We start from the raw sequence: 18,569 nt of genomic DNA, 5'->3' as shown, positions 1-18,569 counted from the left end.
CCAAATGTCTTGGCTCTTCTATGGTCTTGTCTCCACACAGCCTATCCTCATTTCTGGGAGGGGTAGTTTTACGTTTTGGCAGTTTGCAGCTGTGTGTAGCCAGCCTTGAAATACTTGCAAGTTGGGCACCAAAAAAGAAAATAAAAAGGTTCTAACAGAAGAGAAAATGCATCAAGAAAAATGCAAATAAGCAGAAAGCAGGAGGTAGAGAGAGAAATGTTCAAGCTTCTTAGGAGCCAGGATGGGGTTGTTCTCTCACCACCTGAAGAGGCAGTCAGGTGTGTTTCCCTTGAGGATTTGTGCTCAGTTGCATGAACACATTTACAGTACTGTCAGCAGTAAAGTGTATCTGTACTCCTCTCTTGTTAGCTAATCTTCATAAGCAGGTGCACTGCATCCAATTTTTTTTTTTTTAATTAAGTCTTTCAGGTGGCGGTATTGTCTTTTGAATAAGACACATTCTATTTGGTACATATATGGACCCCGCACTTGGCAATCCTGACCTTCTGACCGAAGGCAGTAACTGCAGTACCTGAGGAAAGAGCATGATTTATTTTTCATATGGTTGAATTTGCATGCATGTCTTTCATTTGTAATGCCAGGGGAGATGCTAGGACCTGGGCAGCTGTAAAGGAAATCCAAGAGACTGCTCTGTGATCACCAGTGCACAGTATCCATTGTTCTAGCACGGCTTTGGAAACCTTACCATAGGGCTTTGTGAATAATTAGGACTGCTGCAAAGATATAAACTACAAATATGCTAAAAGCATATTTGAAGAATATGAAGAAATTCTTCATATTAGAATATGAAGAAGAAATCAAGAGCTAACATATTAACTAGAGCTAAGAAATTCTTCATATAAGAATATGAAGAAGAAATCAAGAGCTAACATATTAACAAAGTCAGACTTCAGAAGCTTCCATACAAAGATACATTAGGTTTTCTTGGAAATGGAGAAAGCTAAAATCACAAGGCCACTATTAAGGCACTCTTACAGGCTAAAAACATTCTAATACCATTACATTTCATTTCATTACTGTTTTGATGTTTCCTCCAGTAGCTACAAAGCTAATGCATCTTTTTCTGAGCTCCATTTCAGGTCTCGGTCTTCTCCTTTATGGGAGTAGTTGAGACATTACTGAAGCCTGTATCAATTAAACAACACACATCAAGGGACTAGTATCAGATAGAGAGGTAATTCTAAAATACCACATTCACTAAAGGATTTTAGCACATGCTCAGTTTTAAGTGCTTGAATAATCCTTTTGATACCCTGCTAAATCTCTGCTTTAAAAAAGCATCACTTAGGGAAGAACTTCTATTTGGGAAGTGGAGGGATCAGGGGAAGATGCCTTCAGTGTCAGGGAGGAAGTCTGAGAACATAATGTAAATTATTTTATGATTAAAATGCTGGATAATTTTTGGATGGTATGTGTTCTGCTGCCTAAATTTCAACACCACTGAATAACACCATATTGCAGTTTTCCCTTCTATACTATTTTGTGAATATCTATGAAGATATTTACAAATATCTTTTGATATTTATTTATTTATTGACTTACCTGGAGACAATCTGGGACTGACCCCACTGCATGGCTGGTTCTTGCCTATGGCATGTTCCCCACAGCCCTCAGGATATACTTTCACCACACCCTGAAGAAAGAACTTAAAATAGAAGAGAGCTCAAGCGTAAAGGCAGACAGAGCAGGCTCTACGTTCCTCCATTTTTTTAAAGATAATAAATATAGAACAAGAAATTGAAAGTGGAAAGTGTAATGAGAACTTTAAAGTTTTCCTGAAAACCAGCCTCTTACCTCCCACAGGAAAATGCAGTAGGAGAGAAGAGAAGGAGCTGTGTAAGTAAAGTGGGTTTGCTCTGGATTATTACATGATAATTACTTTGACAGCTGCTTCTGAAGCAACATCTATGCTTAGTGCATGTGCACTCATTCCACTGTGTCTGTTTCTGTAGATCTAATTCTGTCAGACTGAGTTATAATTTAAGATCGATGGGAGGAAGGGGAAAGTCTGTGTCAAGCAAATGGTAGTCCTAAACAATAAGAAAGTGGGAAAGATCCTTAGCAGAGCTATTTAGGGAACTTGGATGAATACTGTGGATGCGATTAGAAGCCATTGGTTAAAGGCTTTTCCACATCTTGCTCTGCTTCCTGTACATATATGCATAAGAAGAAAGCATGACTTAAAAGAGCATTGTTCATGTATCAAATTTTCTTATACAGAGTACTGAAAGATCTTAATTGTCACTTAGTGACTTTGGTCTTGATCCCATTCCTGTACAAGTAAATTGAAAATAGATCTTCTTATTTTCAAATACATTGAATATCAATGAATTCCCTACTTACTGTATGTTGCTGACTCACTGGATATTTGAGTCATTATGGGCCAAGTCATGAGGTGTGATTAAGTCTGCCATATAGCCAGGTTTTCCCAGACATGTTGTTCTTTTTTCCAGGCAGAATAACAGGAATGTAATTATTTCCTCATACTTGTCACAGTGCCTTGTCAGAGTTCCTACCCTTGCCTTGCCTTGCCTTCCCTCCCCTTCCCTCCCCTTCCCTTCTCTCATATGGGCTTATGTCACAGGACAAATCCCTACGGTGTTGCACACAACCGTAATGGGGCAGAGTGACTGAGCCCACGCTCACCAGCTCTGCAGAGCAAGTGCTGCTATGCCACTGCGTCTGGATGTGTCAGAGCCACGACAGCGGTGCCTTGGACCTTCTGGATAGAAATCTAGGAGCCCTACAGGCACCAAACCTCCATTTTAGTTGGTAGTAATCAGGGACCATCAGGGTCTCACAGAATCGAGTACTTTGGCTGTGTTTGTTCCTCTGCCTGCGTATGCCTCTGTGTGTATTAATTCCTCCTACTTTACCTACAAGACACAGAGAAATGTCTCTCAGGTTGACTGGTGATATTATGGATATGGAAATAGTGAGTAGGAACTGGACTTTCTTTAAATCCATGTTAATGGGCTTTTTATATAGTTGCTATGCCTTCAGATATTGCAGCCTTGTTCTCAAATCCAGGGAGCTCTTAAAGAGGCAATGGGGAGGATTGTTTTACAGCCTGAGGCACCAAGAGAATCTCATGTCTCTACTAATAAGATTCTGGAGCTTATGTCTCCTCACTGGTCTTCTAAGTTACTGATTATAATTAAACTTCAATCATTTCTAAATAAAAAGTTTAAACTGTTTTCTGACATTAAACTGTTTCCCATGTGCTTCGTGTTGCTGGGAAAAGAAACCCCACTTTTAACATAAACAACTGCGTTTTTTAGGAATGAGGTCTATTTTTTATTAAAATACAGTATAAAACTGTGTATGGGGTAGGGCTTTCCTTCTGCCTTTATATCACACCCTTATTGCCTATTAGGCTGACCTCAGTTTTGGGAGAATCACTTGGTTAGTTCTAAATATAGCATTGCATCTGCCCTTAAATGGGAGTGAAGGGGCAGTAGCCTTTAGAGAGGGGAATTATTTTTGTTTTCCTCAGACAGAGTTTACTAAGCTGGGAAAGGCTGGTCTTCCTCTCTGCTTTGCAATTTTTCTATATCTCTCGGTAAGTCCATTTTTCATCTAGGTTTTTCTTGTTCAGAACAAATGGGAGTGTTTGTGGGAAGGTGGTGGGTGCTTTTCTGTAAAAAAATAAAGTACCTTCCTCGGGGAAAACAAGCCATAAGCAGGACACAGATTGATTTGTGAAAAGACAAACAAAAAAGTGAAGTAGAATTGTTTTATTCTGTGCATAGTCAGTTTGATTTTATTGTGTATTACATTTTCTCTGTTTCTTTCTGCATGTAAAGAACTACATTATACCAATCCGTAGCTCTATTGGTATATGTGCTTCTCCAATTGCACATATATTGGCAATGCCACTTTCTTGTGTTCTTATACTGTATAAAGAGACAAAACATGATTTATCTGAAGTATGTGCATAAATAATTAAGCATAAAATCCTACAGTAGCTGGCAAAACTATTTGGCATGCTGAAGAACAGGATGTAGCTGGGACAAAAAAATTCTACTTTTATTTTTTGGCTACCATACTTTCAAGTACATGTCTTCAGAAGACACATTTCTGGTGTCTGTATTGCTGTAGGCTACGTGATGTGTTCTGTGCTACTTGGAAATTCCAGCTAAATACCACTGATAGAGTCTTGGGAAATCATGTTCATGCTCTTGAAACTATGCCTGTGTGTTGATAATACCTGTGAGCCAATGAAAGTATCGTAATGAAGGATAATGAAGGTTGGGATGATGGGAAGTGACTGACTTTCACTAGCTCATTTTCTCACCGTCCTTGCTGTCCAGTTGAAGGGATGTAGTACACACCAAATGAAGGGAAATCTTAAAATTTTATGGGAACAAGTTCTGAATCTTTGTGCATTTGGAGTGTTAGGATGGCAAGATTTCAAGTCAATGTGGCCAAATTCAGCCTAATTTAATTCCCAGTCATGTAAGAGCATGAATTCCTGAGACTACAGAAGTACTCTCTCTGGACTTTATGCAGTTTAGCTTGTAACAAGGGTATGGCAAAAGAAGTCAAACTGGGGGATTCCACTCCCTTCCACCATGAGAGTCATAGAAAAACCCAAATTACATTTTTTAGACTCCCAACAATGCAAGAACTGGTGCTCCCCTCCACAATAAAGACCTCCCTTGAAGGAAGGGTAACTATGACTCTGCCTCTTACCTATTTGCTGCAGAGCATAGCTGGTGATTAACTCCATCAATGACTGTGGCTATGACCATGACCATGACCACCCATGGTATATTCCAAATTGCCTCCTCACTAACTGTTATGGCTGGAGGGTGAAGAAAACCAATCAGGGACTATTACAAGGTCAAGGTGTGCATTCTAACTAATAATACATATGCTATAGACAAATGATTGCATTAAACTGCTTACTCTACCTGTATGTCTTTGTAAGCAGAATCACTTGATGTAGTGAAATGTTAAAAGTCTACTCATTCAAAATACATGAAATTATTAATAAAGAATAGACCCATCTGTGATGGCCAGCATCATCAGCTGCTTGAAAGTGTTGCTTTGCTGGACATTCAGATGACTAGAAATTGATAAGAGAACTCCGTTTTTAGGTTTAATGAGAAGAGTGATGCGTCTACTTCTAGGGATGATTTGAACCAGATTGAACCTGTTGTCCACAAGATTTCTGTTTAAAACCAATTTGTGAAACTAGGGTAATGCTATTCCTATACAAAGGAGGTATGATCAATAAAACTAAGACCAGCTATGATGTAGCTAAAGATGTCAGAAAAGAAAAGGCAAGGAATCTCAAAGCTTGCTGAGTAATGATGTCTGGAATTCCATATAGTTTAAGCAAATGGGAATTCCATATACTTTTTTAATTTCAGAAGCATTTGTATTCTGTTGTCAAAAAGATTAAAACTGAGTTCTTATTATGCAGAAGGAAAAAACTCTTCAATGGGAAAGACAGAAGCATCTTAAAATGACAGTAGATTTTGTGTTTTTTTAAGTTCATCCTTTTTCATACACAGAACATAATTTTCTGTGTAAGATTTAAATACACACACGTACACAGAGATAAAAGACTGGAGAGAAATAATAGCATTTTAAAAGTTTATTACCGAAATGGGGAAGATGTTACTAGACCCTCTACATTCCATTCTGATTTAAACTGTGGTGTCTATGAGCTGCATAATCATTCATGCTGGTTTTACAAGATTTCCACCAAAGTAAGTTTCCTGGGGGAAAATGTTCTTATGTTATTATCTACTGCAATTTCTACAGAATTGACATAACCATCTGGAAAGGACCACAAGTTTCGTGAGGCAATATGATAATTCTTTAAACTGGTCGTTAGAAGCAACTGATGACTAGAAGGTGTTTTTTTTTTTTTTTCTTTTTTTTTCCCTTTTATCTTTCATTGTGGTATATAGGTGGTATGGAATTAAATATATTTTATCAGCTAAATATCATGGGCTTTAATGTATCATGGAAGTATAAACTGGCAAAACAAGGCTTCCTAAAAACACTTAACTTTGAACAATGTGGAGAACAACAAGCAGAACTACAGACAGGTAGAGGAAACGATGCCTACGTCATGGGAAAAACAGGACAAACCCTCAAGTCAATACAAATGGTCAAAGACATTTAAGAAAGATGTGATACAGAGGAAGATCATGAATGAGGCTATTCGCGTAGGAGCAGGATGTGCTGATCTTTCAGCCAGAATGAGGAGGATAGGCTACTTGAGGGCTGGCAAGAACCCCAAAATTGTTTTTGGCACTTCTGCAGATGGACAAGGACAGAGATGAGCAAAGAAAGTACATGTTGCATGGTATAGCATTGACAGGTCAGGCAGAGAAAGTACATGCTGTATAGTACATCGCTTATGACAGGAGCCTCCTGAGTCTAGGAATGCCAGTTGTCTATCTATGGTGAGCACAACCGTGTTCTCCTTCCCATGGCATTCGTCAATCCCATCCATCAGTTTATTTGGTTGTGTGCCTGCTCTCCGAGGCTATGTGAATGATCATGCTAGAATTTGCTGCCTGTCCTTTAAATCTTAAATTAACTCACTTATCAAACTAACAATGTCTATATCAGACCCTTGGCTTCTCTGCTCAAGAATGTGGCCCCTTGTCACGTGGTCCTAGATTATTGCTTTCTATTCAGATCAGTATTACTATGGCATGAAACTATGCATATCTTGGCTTGGGAACTCTTGCCTTTTACTCATGACCAAGTATAAATTGTTATATACACACTACTAAGCATGTGAAAATGTATATTTGTGTAAACTGATTTGAACAGTCTAATTAATTTGTGTTTTATATCATTAATCCTTAAGGACATTTTGGCTGACTTAATAATTTTGTTTGGGTTTAATAGTCTTTTGAGTGGTTCACACAGAACATAGATTAGTGCAGTTTGGGTCCTGCTGATGTCCCCAGCATTTACAGTCATAGAAATAAATAGTAATAGTACTACTACTACTACTACTACTAATGTAGGAGTACAATGGTGCTGTGTTCCACCAAAGAAGTAAAGGTCAGATAAGAGACTAAGTGTTTTAGGACCATCTGGTCCTGTACCTCTAGGTCTTTTTTTTTGAAATCCAGGAAAGTTAATAGGATCTGTGTGGGTCAAATTCAAGGGTTGCTCTTGACAAACGGGCCATATATTTCAGCAAGTTCTCTGTAACTCTTGCAGTCACATACCAGTAGAACCTGGTGAATAAGACTTGGGATTTGCTTTTTAATTTGTTACAATTATCCAGAAAATTAATTTATCTTTCTCTTCACCTATTTATGCATTTTTTTGTTGAGTTTTCAATTTCTCGTTGGGAAATGTGTTTTCTTTGCCCCGGTGCCTCTGCCAGACCACTGCCTGCATCTTGCTGTTGTGTCCACCAGTTGACATGCCAGTATAATTAGGTCTCCAGCCACTCCCAGTAATTAATAAAATCTTGGTTCACCTAAATCAAGAACTTGAGTGGGGCTAAGCTGTCACCTGCACATCATGTTGTCTAACTCTGTTAGTGGTAGGTTGACTAAATATTAATACATATTTCAAACATCTCACGTAAATGTGTATCAGTGGAAAACTGGGAAAACAGTCAACACACTGTTCCTAGGAAGACAATAGAAACTTCTCTTATGAACTCAAGATACCCTGCATGCTCTGTAGACTCTGCTGAAGCTGGGTTTACAGTGGGGCTGTGATTTTGCTCTTCAGATACTCATCTTTGCAGCACTACTAAGTATTAAATACATACTCTGCAAGCGTGATTGTAATTAACTGATGATGATTATTACATTTGGAATTGTTGCCAGGCAGCTCCCCTCTGTGTTAGCAGAAGGCAAAATGAGTCTGGCTGCTAACAAGCTCAGTTAATTGCTTGTATGGAGGCTAGGAGTGGATGGCTATGTTTTTTTCTATTTTAAGGGTGTTTGGGTAAATGTGAAAAATATCTGAACCCAAATTTTGAGGAACCCTGGATGTTGATTAATAGAACAAGATATGCTAATTAAAATGTAACTTTTCCATTTAGTGGAAAAGCCTGAACTGTAAATGGCAAAGGTGTTTTCTCCTATCTCAAAAATGAAAATAACCTAGACTGTGATCCATCCAGACACATGGGCATTATGCTGCAACACTTATACGTCAGATCTCAGTGGGAGTTATATACATAGCAACACATAAATTGCATGTCGATAAATTCACAGAATTATTTAACTAGGCCACATGTAAACATGAGTAGCACTTAACAGCTGAGTCAGCTTAATCTGTGGGTTTGCCCTTTGCACCTTCATTTAAGTGAAAGGGCTAATTAAAAATAGAAAAGAGGGAACATTATACTATTAACTGTCCAGTTAACGTACGAACTAAGGGGGAAGTCAAATGTCATATACACAATAGTCACACAGTTAGACAGAAGGAAGAAAACCAATATTTGATGTCTGCAGGTATAGCACAATGTCATGTACAGATACCAAAACTAGGAGAAACCAAGGCTGCTCATGGGTCTGTGTAAATGGGTTCATGTAACTAAGACAATGTGTCATATGATGAGTTAATAGGTCCATATCAGCTCAGCATTGCATGAGGCCGCCTAACTAAGCTAGCATCTCTGCAAGGTGCTGCACCGTGCTGTACTAACTCGGCTCATGTTAACTTTCTTATTTCTCTAGAAATGTGGTAATATATTTCTTTAATGTCCCACAGTAATGTTGTTAACTTGTTTTATTTTTGTCTTGCAGTGTCTGGTATTTTGCCTAAAGCTCTCACTCCTGAACGTGTGACTTGTCATTCTCATATCTCTTGAAAAAAGATTGAAAAGGTAACTACAGGTTATGCAGAAGGTGCAGCTGTCAGGTGATAAATTGTAAAAACTCATCTCTTTAGATCTCATAACTTTTTAAATAAGATGTTTCTGCTATTAAATATACCTACTGCCTTCTCCTGCAGAGACCTTTTTCTTGGAAAAGTACAACTAGCTGATGTGAGAACGTCATGACTTGGGGGCATCTGACTCAGCTTTTGAATACCTGAAACTAACAATCAATCAGACACACTACTTAATCAATAACTAGCATTTCCTTTTGTTGGTAAATACTGCATGCTGGAAATATGGTATTTACAGTATTTTACCACATTTAAAAGTTCAATTTCTTAGCCTATAAAACATGGGGGGGGTAATTAATTTGGGTTTAATCTTATACAGTTGTGCTGATTTTGGCTGGGATAGAGTTAATTTTCTTCATGGTAGCTAGTAAGGGGCTATGTTTTGGATTTGTGCTGAAAACAGTGTTAATAATACAGGGATGTTTTCATTACTGCTGAGCAGTGCTTACACAGAGTCAAGGCCTTTTCTGCTTCTCACCCCACCCCACCAGCGAGCAGGCTGGGAGTGCACAAGAAGCTGGGAGGGGACACAGCTGGGACAGCTGACCCCAGCTGACCAAAGGGCTATTCCATACCATATGACGTCATGCTCAGCATATAAAACTGGGGGAAGAAGAAGGAAGGGGGGGACATTTGGAGTGATGTCGTTCGTCTTCCCAAGTAACTGTTACACGTGATGGAGCCCTGCTTTCCTGGAGATGGCTGAACACCAGCCTGCTGATGGGAAGCAGTGAATGAATTCCTTGTTTTGCTTTGTTTGCGTGCAGAGCTTTTGCTTTACCTGTTGAACTGCCTTCTTCTCAACCCATGAGTGTTCTCTCTTTTACCCTTCTGATTCTCTCCCCCATTCTACTGGTGGGGGAGTGAGTGAGCAGCTGTGTGGTGCTTAGTTGCCGGCTCGGGTTAAACCACAACAACAGTTCAGGCACAATTGCCAAACAAACACATAAAATGAAGTGACTTGATAAACTAAGAATTGCAATCTCTCATTGAATCATCTTACATTCTTCTTCTAAAAATATGATGTGTTTTATAAGAAATCTAGCTCTCATTTTTCAAGAATAAATTGCTGCAATGAAATGTAAAAAATGATTTCTGCATATACAATCTGGCTAGTAATACAATTAGAAAAAACATAAACAAGTAACACTTTAAATATTCATGCAAAAGTCTTGATAATATCTGTAATTTTTCAACAATTTTATCATTGCTTCCAATTCTTAAATGGTGATTTTGCAAAACGATTTTTCGAAACATGAGATACTATTAAAAATTCCATTATGTGACAGAAAACATAATTGCTTTCGGAATAAGTAATAAACATTTAGAAACCTATTTTCAACAATATTTTATAAAAATACATTGATTGCATGTACTTGTCACACAGTGGAAAGATTAATGAAACCAAAAAAATGACATGGAATTTGAAAGTTGACAATGAAGTGTGACTGAATTTCTTTAATTTCTTTAATTTTGAACTAGATCTCATTTTACCAGAAACCACTTTTTTCCTGAAACAGTTATTAATTGAATTTTAACATGAGTATTGTTCATTTTTGTTCCCAAAGCACAGATCTCCAGGTATTTGATAGGAAACAGAACATGGCCTAAAACTGGCCAGTACCAGTGCCTTTGAAATTAAGTAAGAGGAGCTCATGTTGTATCTAAATGAGTTTACAAGATTTCTATTCAAATCCCTTTGAGCTTTCATTTTATATGCGTCATGAAGCTGCCTACCTATGGGACTTTTTGTGACAAATGCATACTTTTGGTGTGGGTCTGAGGATTTCCATCATGGGCAGGTTCTTCTTGGTGGGGCCCATGGCTGAGCAGGGCCATGTGGGGCTGGGCTGTGAGGAGCTGGAGACCAGCCCTGCTGCAGCGTTGCTGGGGCAAGGCTGATGGCCCCGGGGGCTGAAATGGGGTCTTAAGTCATGAGTGGGGTTGGAGGAGCCCTGAAGGAGGCTGGGCAGGGCCAGTCAGGTCCACTGCTGCCCCCAGGACCCTGACACCCTCTTAACATGGCCCTTGGATGAGCTAGTGTTGCTTCACTTCCCATGGGTAGGCCCAAGGTGGGTCCCAGGCCATGCCTCTGCCTGTGCCCCAGCTTCTGGAGTGCAGCTGACAGGCTGTGCCCTGCATGGGAGTATAACAATGGGGGCACTCCCCTTAACTTTCAGGACGAAATAAGATATTATTGCAGGAATTTACCTGATTAAAAACTTTAGGATTTGGCCCAAGCTGCTTTATAAATTTTGTATTGGGAAATGGCTTCCTCTGTCACTGAAGCGCAGCCATCTCTTGGTGAGCGTGTTGGCTGTTAAGTTGCCCCCTGGAATCCCTCACTGCCATTCAGGCCAACTGGCCCAGGAGTAAAGAGCCCCACATTCAACCGAGACTGTAAATGAGACTTATTCAGCAGACAGTAGTTACGCAAGCTGGCAAATGCTCAGGACACAGCTGGTAACATTCCCCACTTTTGCAAGAAGTTGTCATCATATTTCTAATGAACTAAAGGGATGTGGACACCTCTGGGTTATTTTATCACCATGGTAGGGAATTTGCTTAACTCCAACTCAGTGGTAAACATGCTCTTCCCACCCACACTGCTTCTGGGAGCTCCCTGAATGTTCCTGAGAACCTTCTGTCCAAATACTGATCAAACAATGGCGTGCTTTGGAGGAAGTCCACAGGAGGGCAACCAGAATGCTCTCTAGAAAAAATAACCCATGAGAAAAGATTGGATGAACCAGCTTCGTTTAGTTTAAACAAGAGAGCTGAAAGGACATGCGAAAAAAATCTTGAAGAGGCTGCTGCAAAAGTGGGTGAATATGGTCTATTTTTTGTTGTCATGGTGAATTGGACAAGAAACAGTGAGCATAGATTGCAACAAGGAACAAAGTAAAAGGTTTGAAGAGCAGAGAGCTGAAACACCTACAAATGCCCCAAAAGCTGTCAAATTTCCATCCCTGGAAATTTCTGTGGAGGTGTTAAATGACACCTGCAAAGAAGGGGAAAATGATCTGACAAATTCTCTTTTAGCTCTATCATCTATGATTCCATGGCTCACTGCATGGCTGATAAAATACATCCTGAGGTGCCCATGTATATCATTGATGGCTCTATTTGTCAGAAATTGATGGAATTTTATACATTTGTACATGTACACGCATATGTGTATGTATGTATGTGTCTGAAATATATGGCTAAACGTGATTTCACACTCTGCAGGAATTGCTGATTGTAACAAACAGAAGTATGTCATCAGTAGCGGTGCCATTTTACCAGAGAAGGCACAAGCACTTTGATCAGTCCTATCGCAACATTCAGACAAGATATGTACTTGAAGAATATGCAGCAAGAAAGTAAGTGCCATGTATTTCACATATGGAGCATAGAGAAGTTTCTATTTTGGGTAATCAGGTCTTAGAATCGAGATATTTAGCTTCCCCCTCCACCCCCTAAAATTGTGATTTATTCGGAAAGGTAGTTTTCCACTTCCTTCCATTGGGATGCTCCTTGTCTATCGTCTCCCAGCAGCATAGCTAGACTTTCTAGCTGTGTTGCAACTCACCTACACAGCTGTTTTAGCTCAGGATCTGTCCTATTTACTACCTCCCAGTTGGAAATTCTTCCTTTTAGGCTCCAGTTGAAACTCTGACTTAAGAGAAATTGCCATGAAATTTATTGTAAATCATAGAAACAGTTTTTTACCCATTCTTCCATATGATATGATATTCCTTCTCCTGAAGTTGGCTACTCCTAATTACAGTTATTGTCATTCAATTTGCTTTTTTAAAAATTAAATAAAGGTTTAGCTCCTCTTATGTGAAATACCAGAGTTTTAGCCACAAGATAGTTTGTTCTTTGTATTTCAAAACCTGGAGCTTTGAATCTTGGTTGCTTAAGAATCACTGTCCTCCCTCCTCAGTAATTAAGATGCCTAGCTAACCTAGCTAGCTGTCTAGCTTGTCCAGCTTCCCTTATGAAAGAGGAGAGTTTATGCAGAAACTTATGTGAAGTATAGAAAGGCAGGAATATTTAGAAATAGTCAATGTTATAGGGATTCTGTGTCATTTGTGTATTAGACAGTCTGGTACCCTCATAGTTCACTGAAGTGCTATCATAACAGTTGAATGACTGGAGACTGAGATAAGTATAAATTTAATAGAACTGAATGAAATAAAATGCCAAATGATCCCCAATGACAGATGATGGGCATTAAGCCCTTGAAGGACAAGTGAGAATCAGCACCCTAGAGCAGTTAGTGAGGAATGCAAAGTAGGTTTCTCACTGAACAGTGCTCAGTCATGGCATTCATCTCATTTAAGGTAATTTCTTTGACTTTTGTGAGTTCATGTTTGACCAGAATTGCTGGGTTATAACAATGTCTTTTATATTTGAAGGGCTGCTTCCAGACAGGCTGCTTATTATGAATCACCTGGCTTGGGAAAAACAACATGTAGACTCTGTGCCAGGAGGGCACGTACCTTGGCTCATGAAGCAATACAAGAATCCAGGAAAAGGTAAAGCTCTGTTGGTCCCATCTGACCTGTGTAGTGGCTCTGATCCCATTTAGGATTGCACTTTTGCCAGGGCTCTTTTCAGAGCTGACAAGACTGGAGCCTTCTCTGTCACTGTTCTTCACTAATCTGTTTTGGCTGGAACACTAAATGACTGAATGTCACTTTCATCTCGTATTTCAGCCCAGAGTTTTTCCCCCAGTCCCCACTCTGACCCCAAGCAGCTTTAAAACCAAAATAATTTAGAATCTGCCTGGGATCTAAAACTCATTTTTGAACAGATCTACTCAACTATTCCTGAATTTCTGGTTTGGATCAATTTAAACATTTTGAGTTCTTTCCTTTTTATCAAGAGGGCTTACTGTCACGTTTCGGTTACAGCCTTGATATGAAGTCCTATAGTAAATGTGCTGACAGCAATATTCCTGTTACTGAATTTGACTGTTTGTGCTCTGCCATGCTTTACAGTGACTTCACCAAAGACACAGAAAATTTACACTACAAGAATGAATTCTGCCTTGTTTGTAAAAAATGTGTTGCGAAAACCATATACATCCGTATGGTTCTGGTACTTTGTTTTGAAATATATATCCTAGAAAGAGAATGTTCTAGGAAAATCAAACTAATTTGTACACTGTAATTTATTTTCTTAAAACTGTCTTAAATTTTATCAATATAAAAAAATAAATGGCAGAACAAGGCTGGTATTTAAAGTACATTGAAATGGTACAAAGAAATATTTGTAAAATACCAGACAAATAATGTCTTGATCTACTGTTCACTGCATTTCATGCAAGTCTTCTCATTTGCTTCACAGCATGTGGGGTTATGGTTTAAGAGTCTTGCCATATTCTATGACAGCCATGTTAGAAATTTCTGATATTCAGCTTCTTTCTTTCGTCCTGTTGGCAAGGCAAAGAGTAGCATAGGCTGCTTACTGAATCAGCATCAATGCAGGAGCTTGAGCTATCTCCTCCTAAAAACATTTATGAGTTGATTTTTTTTTAGGAATTCTAAAAAATCTATGGAGTTAGATTTTCAGGGAACAACTCACAAATTTCTCAAAATGTTGTCTTTTCCTGGTAGTTTCTATAATAATTCCTGCTCACCTTTGTCCAAGGACAGCTTTTTTGCATGCAGTGGTTCATCAAATCCTTGTGAACTCCTTGGTCTGTATGGTCTCCATACAGCCCATGGAGCTAGCAGAGCTTCCCAGGTCCTAGAGCCAAGGGCACACCACAAGCAAGGCCCAAGTCTTATGAGGGTGTGAACAGGCACAGAACATGCCTTCACTTCTCTGCCTTCTTGTGTCCATGAGAGGAAAAATTAGGGGCGGAGGGAGGTCAGGCAGGTTCTTCATCTTGATACCAGAGGACTAAGACTGTGGGGTACCACGTCAACACGACCATGCCAGCTTTCAAGACCTGATGCTACGGCACCACATATACAGGGGGAAAGAAAATGAAGGAAAATTCATATTCATTTCACATGCTCATTAAGATAGGCAGATAGACTCTAAGAAAAATTCCTAAGCTAGATTTTACATCTTGCTGATATGGTTTCAGAGCCCTCAGTTGCCTAACATGTATGAGTGACAACCTTAAAGCTTCATATTGGTTACTCTTACCTGATATTTTTTCTTGTCCTACAGGACTCATGAACAAAAGTCTCATGCAAGTGAAGAGAAAAGGATCCGGTTTGCCAGTGAGTTGTCTGCTTTGGAAAAAGAGATTCACACAGCCAGACACCGTGCTAGAGAACATCTGGATAAACTTGCTATACAAAGGATGGTACAGTGCTGAACCTTTTTGTTCCTATCCAAGCAGAATTATAAGATATACTGAAATTTAGGCCTGTGTTTCAAATACCAACAGTGATTTAGCATCTTTCAATTTTGTGAATTTAAGATTTCATCTTCTACCCCATTTGAGTCTGGGGCTAGATACTTTTCTTTTCCTGTGTTTAATAGGTAGAAGAAAATATGGCTCTGGAAAGACATGCTGTTGAGGAAAGTATAAGTCGAGCTCCTGAAATTCTAGTGCGCCTGAGGTCTCACACTGTCTGGGAAAAGATGTCTGTGAGCCTTTGCTTCACCGTACAAGGATTTCCCACCCCTGTTGTACAATGGTGAGAGACCAGCCTTTCCTAGCCCTCTAAAAATGTTGTTAAGCTTTTTTCATTTGGAAGTTATGGCATAACAGATGTGTCACATACATAATGGCTATGTTAAACCCCCTTTATAATCCTCATAGATGTGCTGGATTGTAGCAGTTGATACTGCAGTGGAAGGAGTGGGAGGACAGCTTGCCGAATGGCCTTGTGCAGTGTGAGAAGTAAACTTGAGTGTTTCAGAAGGCAGGCTGTGGAAGGCATTCCAGTCTTTCTGGCTGTTGAGTTCTCTGATGATGAAGCAGCAAATGGCAAAATACACAGAACTCACAGGCTACTTGCTAAGTTTGGGTAAACTTGCACAGCACCATTGTTGTCATGGGCTGTATCCGTGTTCACTTTGTGTCAGCCTCTGTTGAGGTGGACATTAGTGTAACATCCCTGAAGCTGCCCTCCTCTCCAGACAAGTGCTGTCCTGTATATGTGAGAGCCCCAGGCTGGACTGTGAAGATCTAACCTGAGGTACAATCCTGTTGCTGCTTCCTTTGTTTGCGCTGAGGTGCTTTACTGTGATACAAGACAAAGTTTGCTTCCCATCTTGTGTTAGGGCTGGTGGACCAGAAAGTTCAAGTCATGTGCCATCTTCTTTCTGCTTCACTGCCTGCTCTTCTGGTTTGGGTGCACATCTTCTCTTTCCACTTTCTTAATGCAATGATGGTCCCCCTTTGCCTTCACGGCCCAATATGTATCTATACTAGAAAATACTCTATACAGGTAGAGAAGATTTATAGAGAGAGCTCAGATGATAGTAAATGGTATCTGGATGTAAAAATCTACTAAATTAATGCAGTGAATAGTAGCTGATATTAATGAGTTCTTTTTTTCTTGATTGTCAGGTACAAAAACGAGGAATTGATTACCCCTGCAAGTGATCCAACAAAGTACAGAATTGAAAGCAAGTATGGAGTACATGTGTTGCATATAAACAGGTAGGTTATTCTGGGGAATACAACAGTTTTTTATACTCTACACAAAGTGTTTTATATTAAATACAATTAAAAATTCACACAAAGACTGCAAGAGAGTTGTTAAATTCAGCACTCTTCTCAGTACTCACATTTAGGCTAGAGAAGGTTTAATAACTAGCTGAATACTAGATCATGAAAATGAAATGAAAAATGAGATATTTCTATTTAACTCCAGCAAGCTATAAGAAGATAGAAAAGAAGAGGAAAGTAGCTGCAAGAATGGTAGCTCCTTTTTAATTAGAATTATATCTTCTCAACATTCAAAGTGGAAAATTGTCTGTGTATTTTGTGTTCTTGCCATGATGAAGCTCTATAAGGTAAGCAAAAATTTAGCTGTTCAGGGCAAGGATAGCAAATCGTCAGTATTTTTTTTATTATATGATAGGTACTGTTTACTTTTTGATCTCCATTGTTTTGTTCTCCAAAAAGTAAGGGAATGTATTTTTTTTAAAAGGTTCTGATCTAATTAATTTTATTTTTCAAAATGATGTTAACCTTGTGGTATAGAAAATGCTTGGGTAGAACAGTTTCCCAAAACTAATCCTGTGCTGTCATAAACAATTGAAATATTGCATGTTACATGTGACTTAGTACAAGATTTTTTAAAAATAAAAAAAAAAAACCCAGAAGAAAAATGAGGACATGACTGTGGTATTTGAAAAGAAAATTAATATCTAGAGAAGAGACACAAAACCCCTGTTTTAATTTCTCCAGAACATGAGCATCAGCTGTGCTGAAACAGCTGGAATATTTGTGGCTAACACTTGGCCAAACATTTCATCTTCTACCCTGTCTCCATCTGTCAGCAGTGGAAGCAGCCCTGAGCACAGCCTTGTGGCATTAGTACAGAAAATAAATGCATCATTCCTTCTGCTTTTGGGAAGGACTACTTGCCTTTGTCATCCTGCAATGAAGTCCAGCCCAACTCTTCACCTTTCCATAGTTCAGGATAGGACAAACATATCCCTGTACATAAGCTATCAGCAAGAACCACTGCGTAGTTGCTTTTTAAGGGATGTTTCTCAAGGAGTGGCAGTACTTATGAGTACTTCTGAGATGCTCATAGCCTTCTACCCCCAGGCTATGGGTAACTTGCTGACTGCTCTCTGTATGCATGAGATGTTTCAACACAGCTGATTCTTTCCACCAACATTACTTTTGGAGATGAGAGCAGGAGGTTAAAAGATAAAACCAGGTTGTCCTCGTGCAATCCTCTCCCTTGCAGCAGGGAAAATCGAAAATGCTCTCCTTTGTCTGAATGTGTATGAGTGACAGTCAGGAGATGAAACTTTGGTGACTTCCTGCTGATGAGTGACTGTGACTGTATTTATTTCCCTTGGTTAGTGTCCATGAGCAGCTGCTTGGTGAGTCCAGATGCTGGATATGCAGTACCTAGGTTCCTTTTGTGACATTTTGGGAGTAAACAGCTTTCTGAAGAAATGGGAATCAGTGTTGATGCTGCATGATAAGCATCTGTAACCATCAGGCTGAAGGGTACTAATGGCTTACATCCCCTTGGTGCTTTTTTTCTCTTTCCTGTGCAAGTTATCTGTCATGTAGACACCATCCACAATCAGCTTTGGGAGTGTTCAGAGTCATTTTCTGTCCCAAAAGACAGAAAAAAAAGGCAGAAAATCAACATGCAGGAAATAGAAGAATGTTTTGATACTGCATTACTAATACTAGGTGTTTCTTGTATTGAAAACAATGGATATATAGGCGGTGGTTAAAATATATATATTATTAATGTTTTTATAGAAACATGTATCAATTCACTCTGGATCTTCCATGCATATCTTTGTGCACATATATTTGGAGTATTATTTTTTTTCTGGGAAATAGAACCATTGGGATTTTCTACCTATCCACTTCTGTGCTCTTCTCAGCTGTTCATACCAAAGTGCTGAGCTGCATGTCATCTGATCTGCAGCCGCTCAGAACGGCCTTGGAATTTCTTGGCTTCATTCTAGCACTTCAGTAAAGCTCAGGGAGT

General features: G+C 39.3%; 1 protein-coding gene across 1 annotated transcript in view; it reads left to right on the top strand.

Moving 5' to 3' along the window:
• The first annotated feature begins 8,792 nt into the window (after positions 1-8,792).
• MYOM2 (myomesin 2) overlaps positions 8,793-18,569 on the top strand; it is a 76,646-nt gene continuing 66,869 nt past the window's right edge. Inside the window, exons 1-6 of the mRNA XM_082307724.1 lie at positions 8,793-8,851; positions 12,148-12,281; positions 13,323-13,442; positions 15,091-15,229; positions 15,409-15,566; positions 16,445-16,537. Coding sequence (XP_082163850.1) covers positions 12,175-12,281; positions 13,323-13,442; positions 15,091-15,229; positions 15,409-15,566; positions 16,445-16,537 — 617 coding nt within the window. The 5' untranslated portion in view covers positions 8,793-8,851; positions 12,148-12,174. The remainder of the gene's footprint in view (positions 8,852-12,147; positions 12,282-13,322; positions 13,443-15,090; positions 15,230-15,408; positions 15,567-16,444; positions 16,538-18,569) is intronic.

Source organism: Platalea leucorodia, assembly GCF_965183815.1.
Source record: "Platalea leucorodia genome assembly, chromosome: 3".
NCBI classification, from domain to species: domain Eukaryota; kingdom Metazoa; phylum Chordata; class Aves; order Pelecaniformes; family Threskiornithidae; genus Platalea; species Platalea leucorodia.
This window is presented reverse-complemented; position numbering and strand designations above follow the sequence as displayed.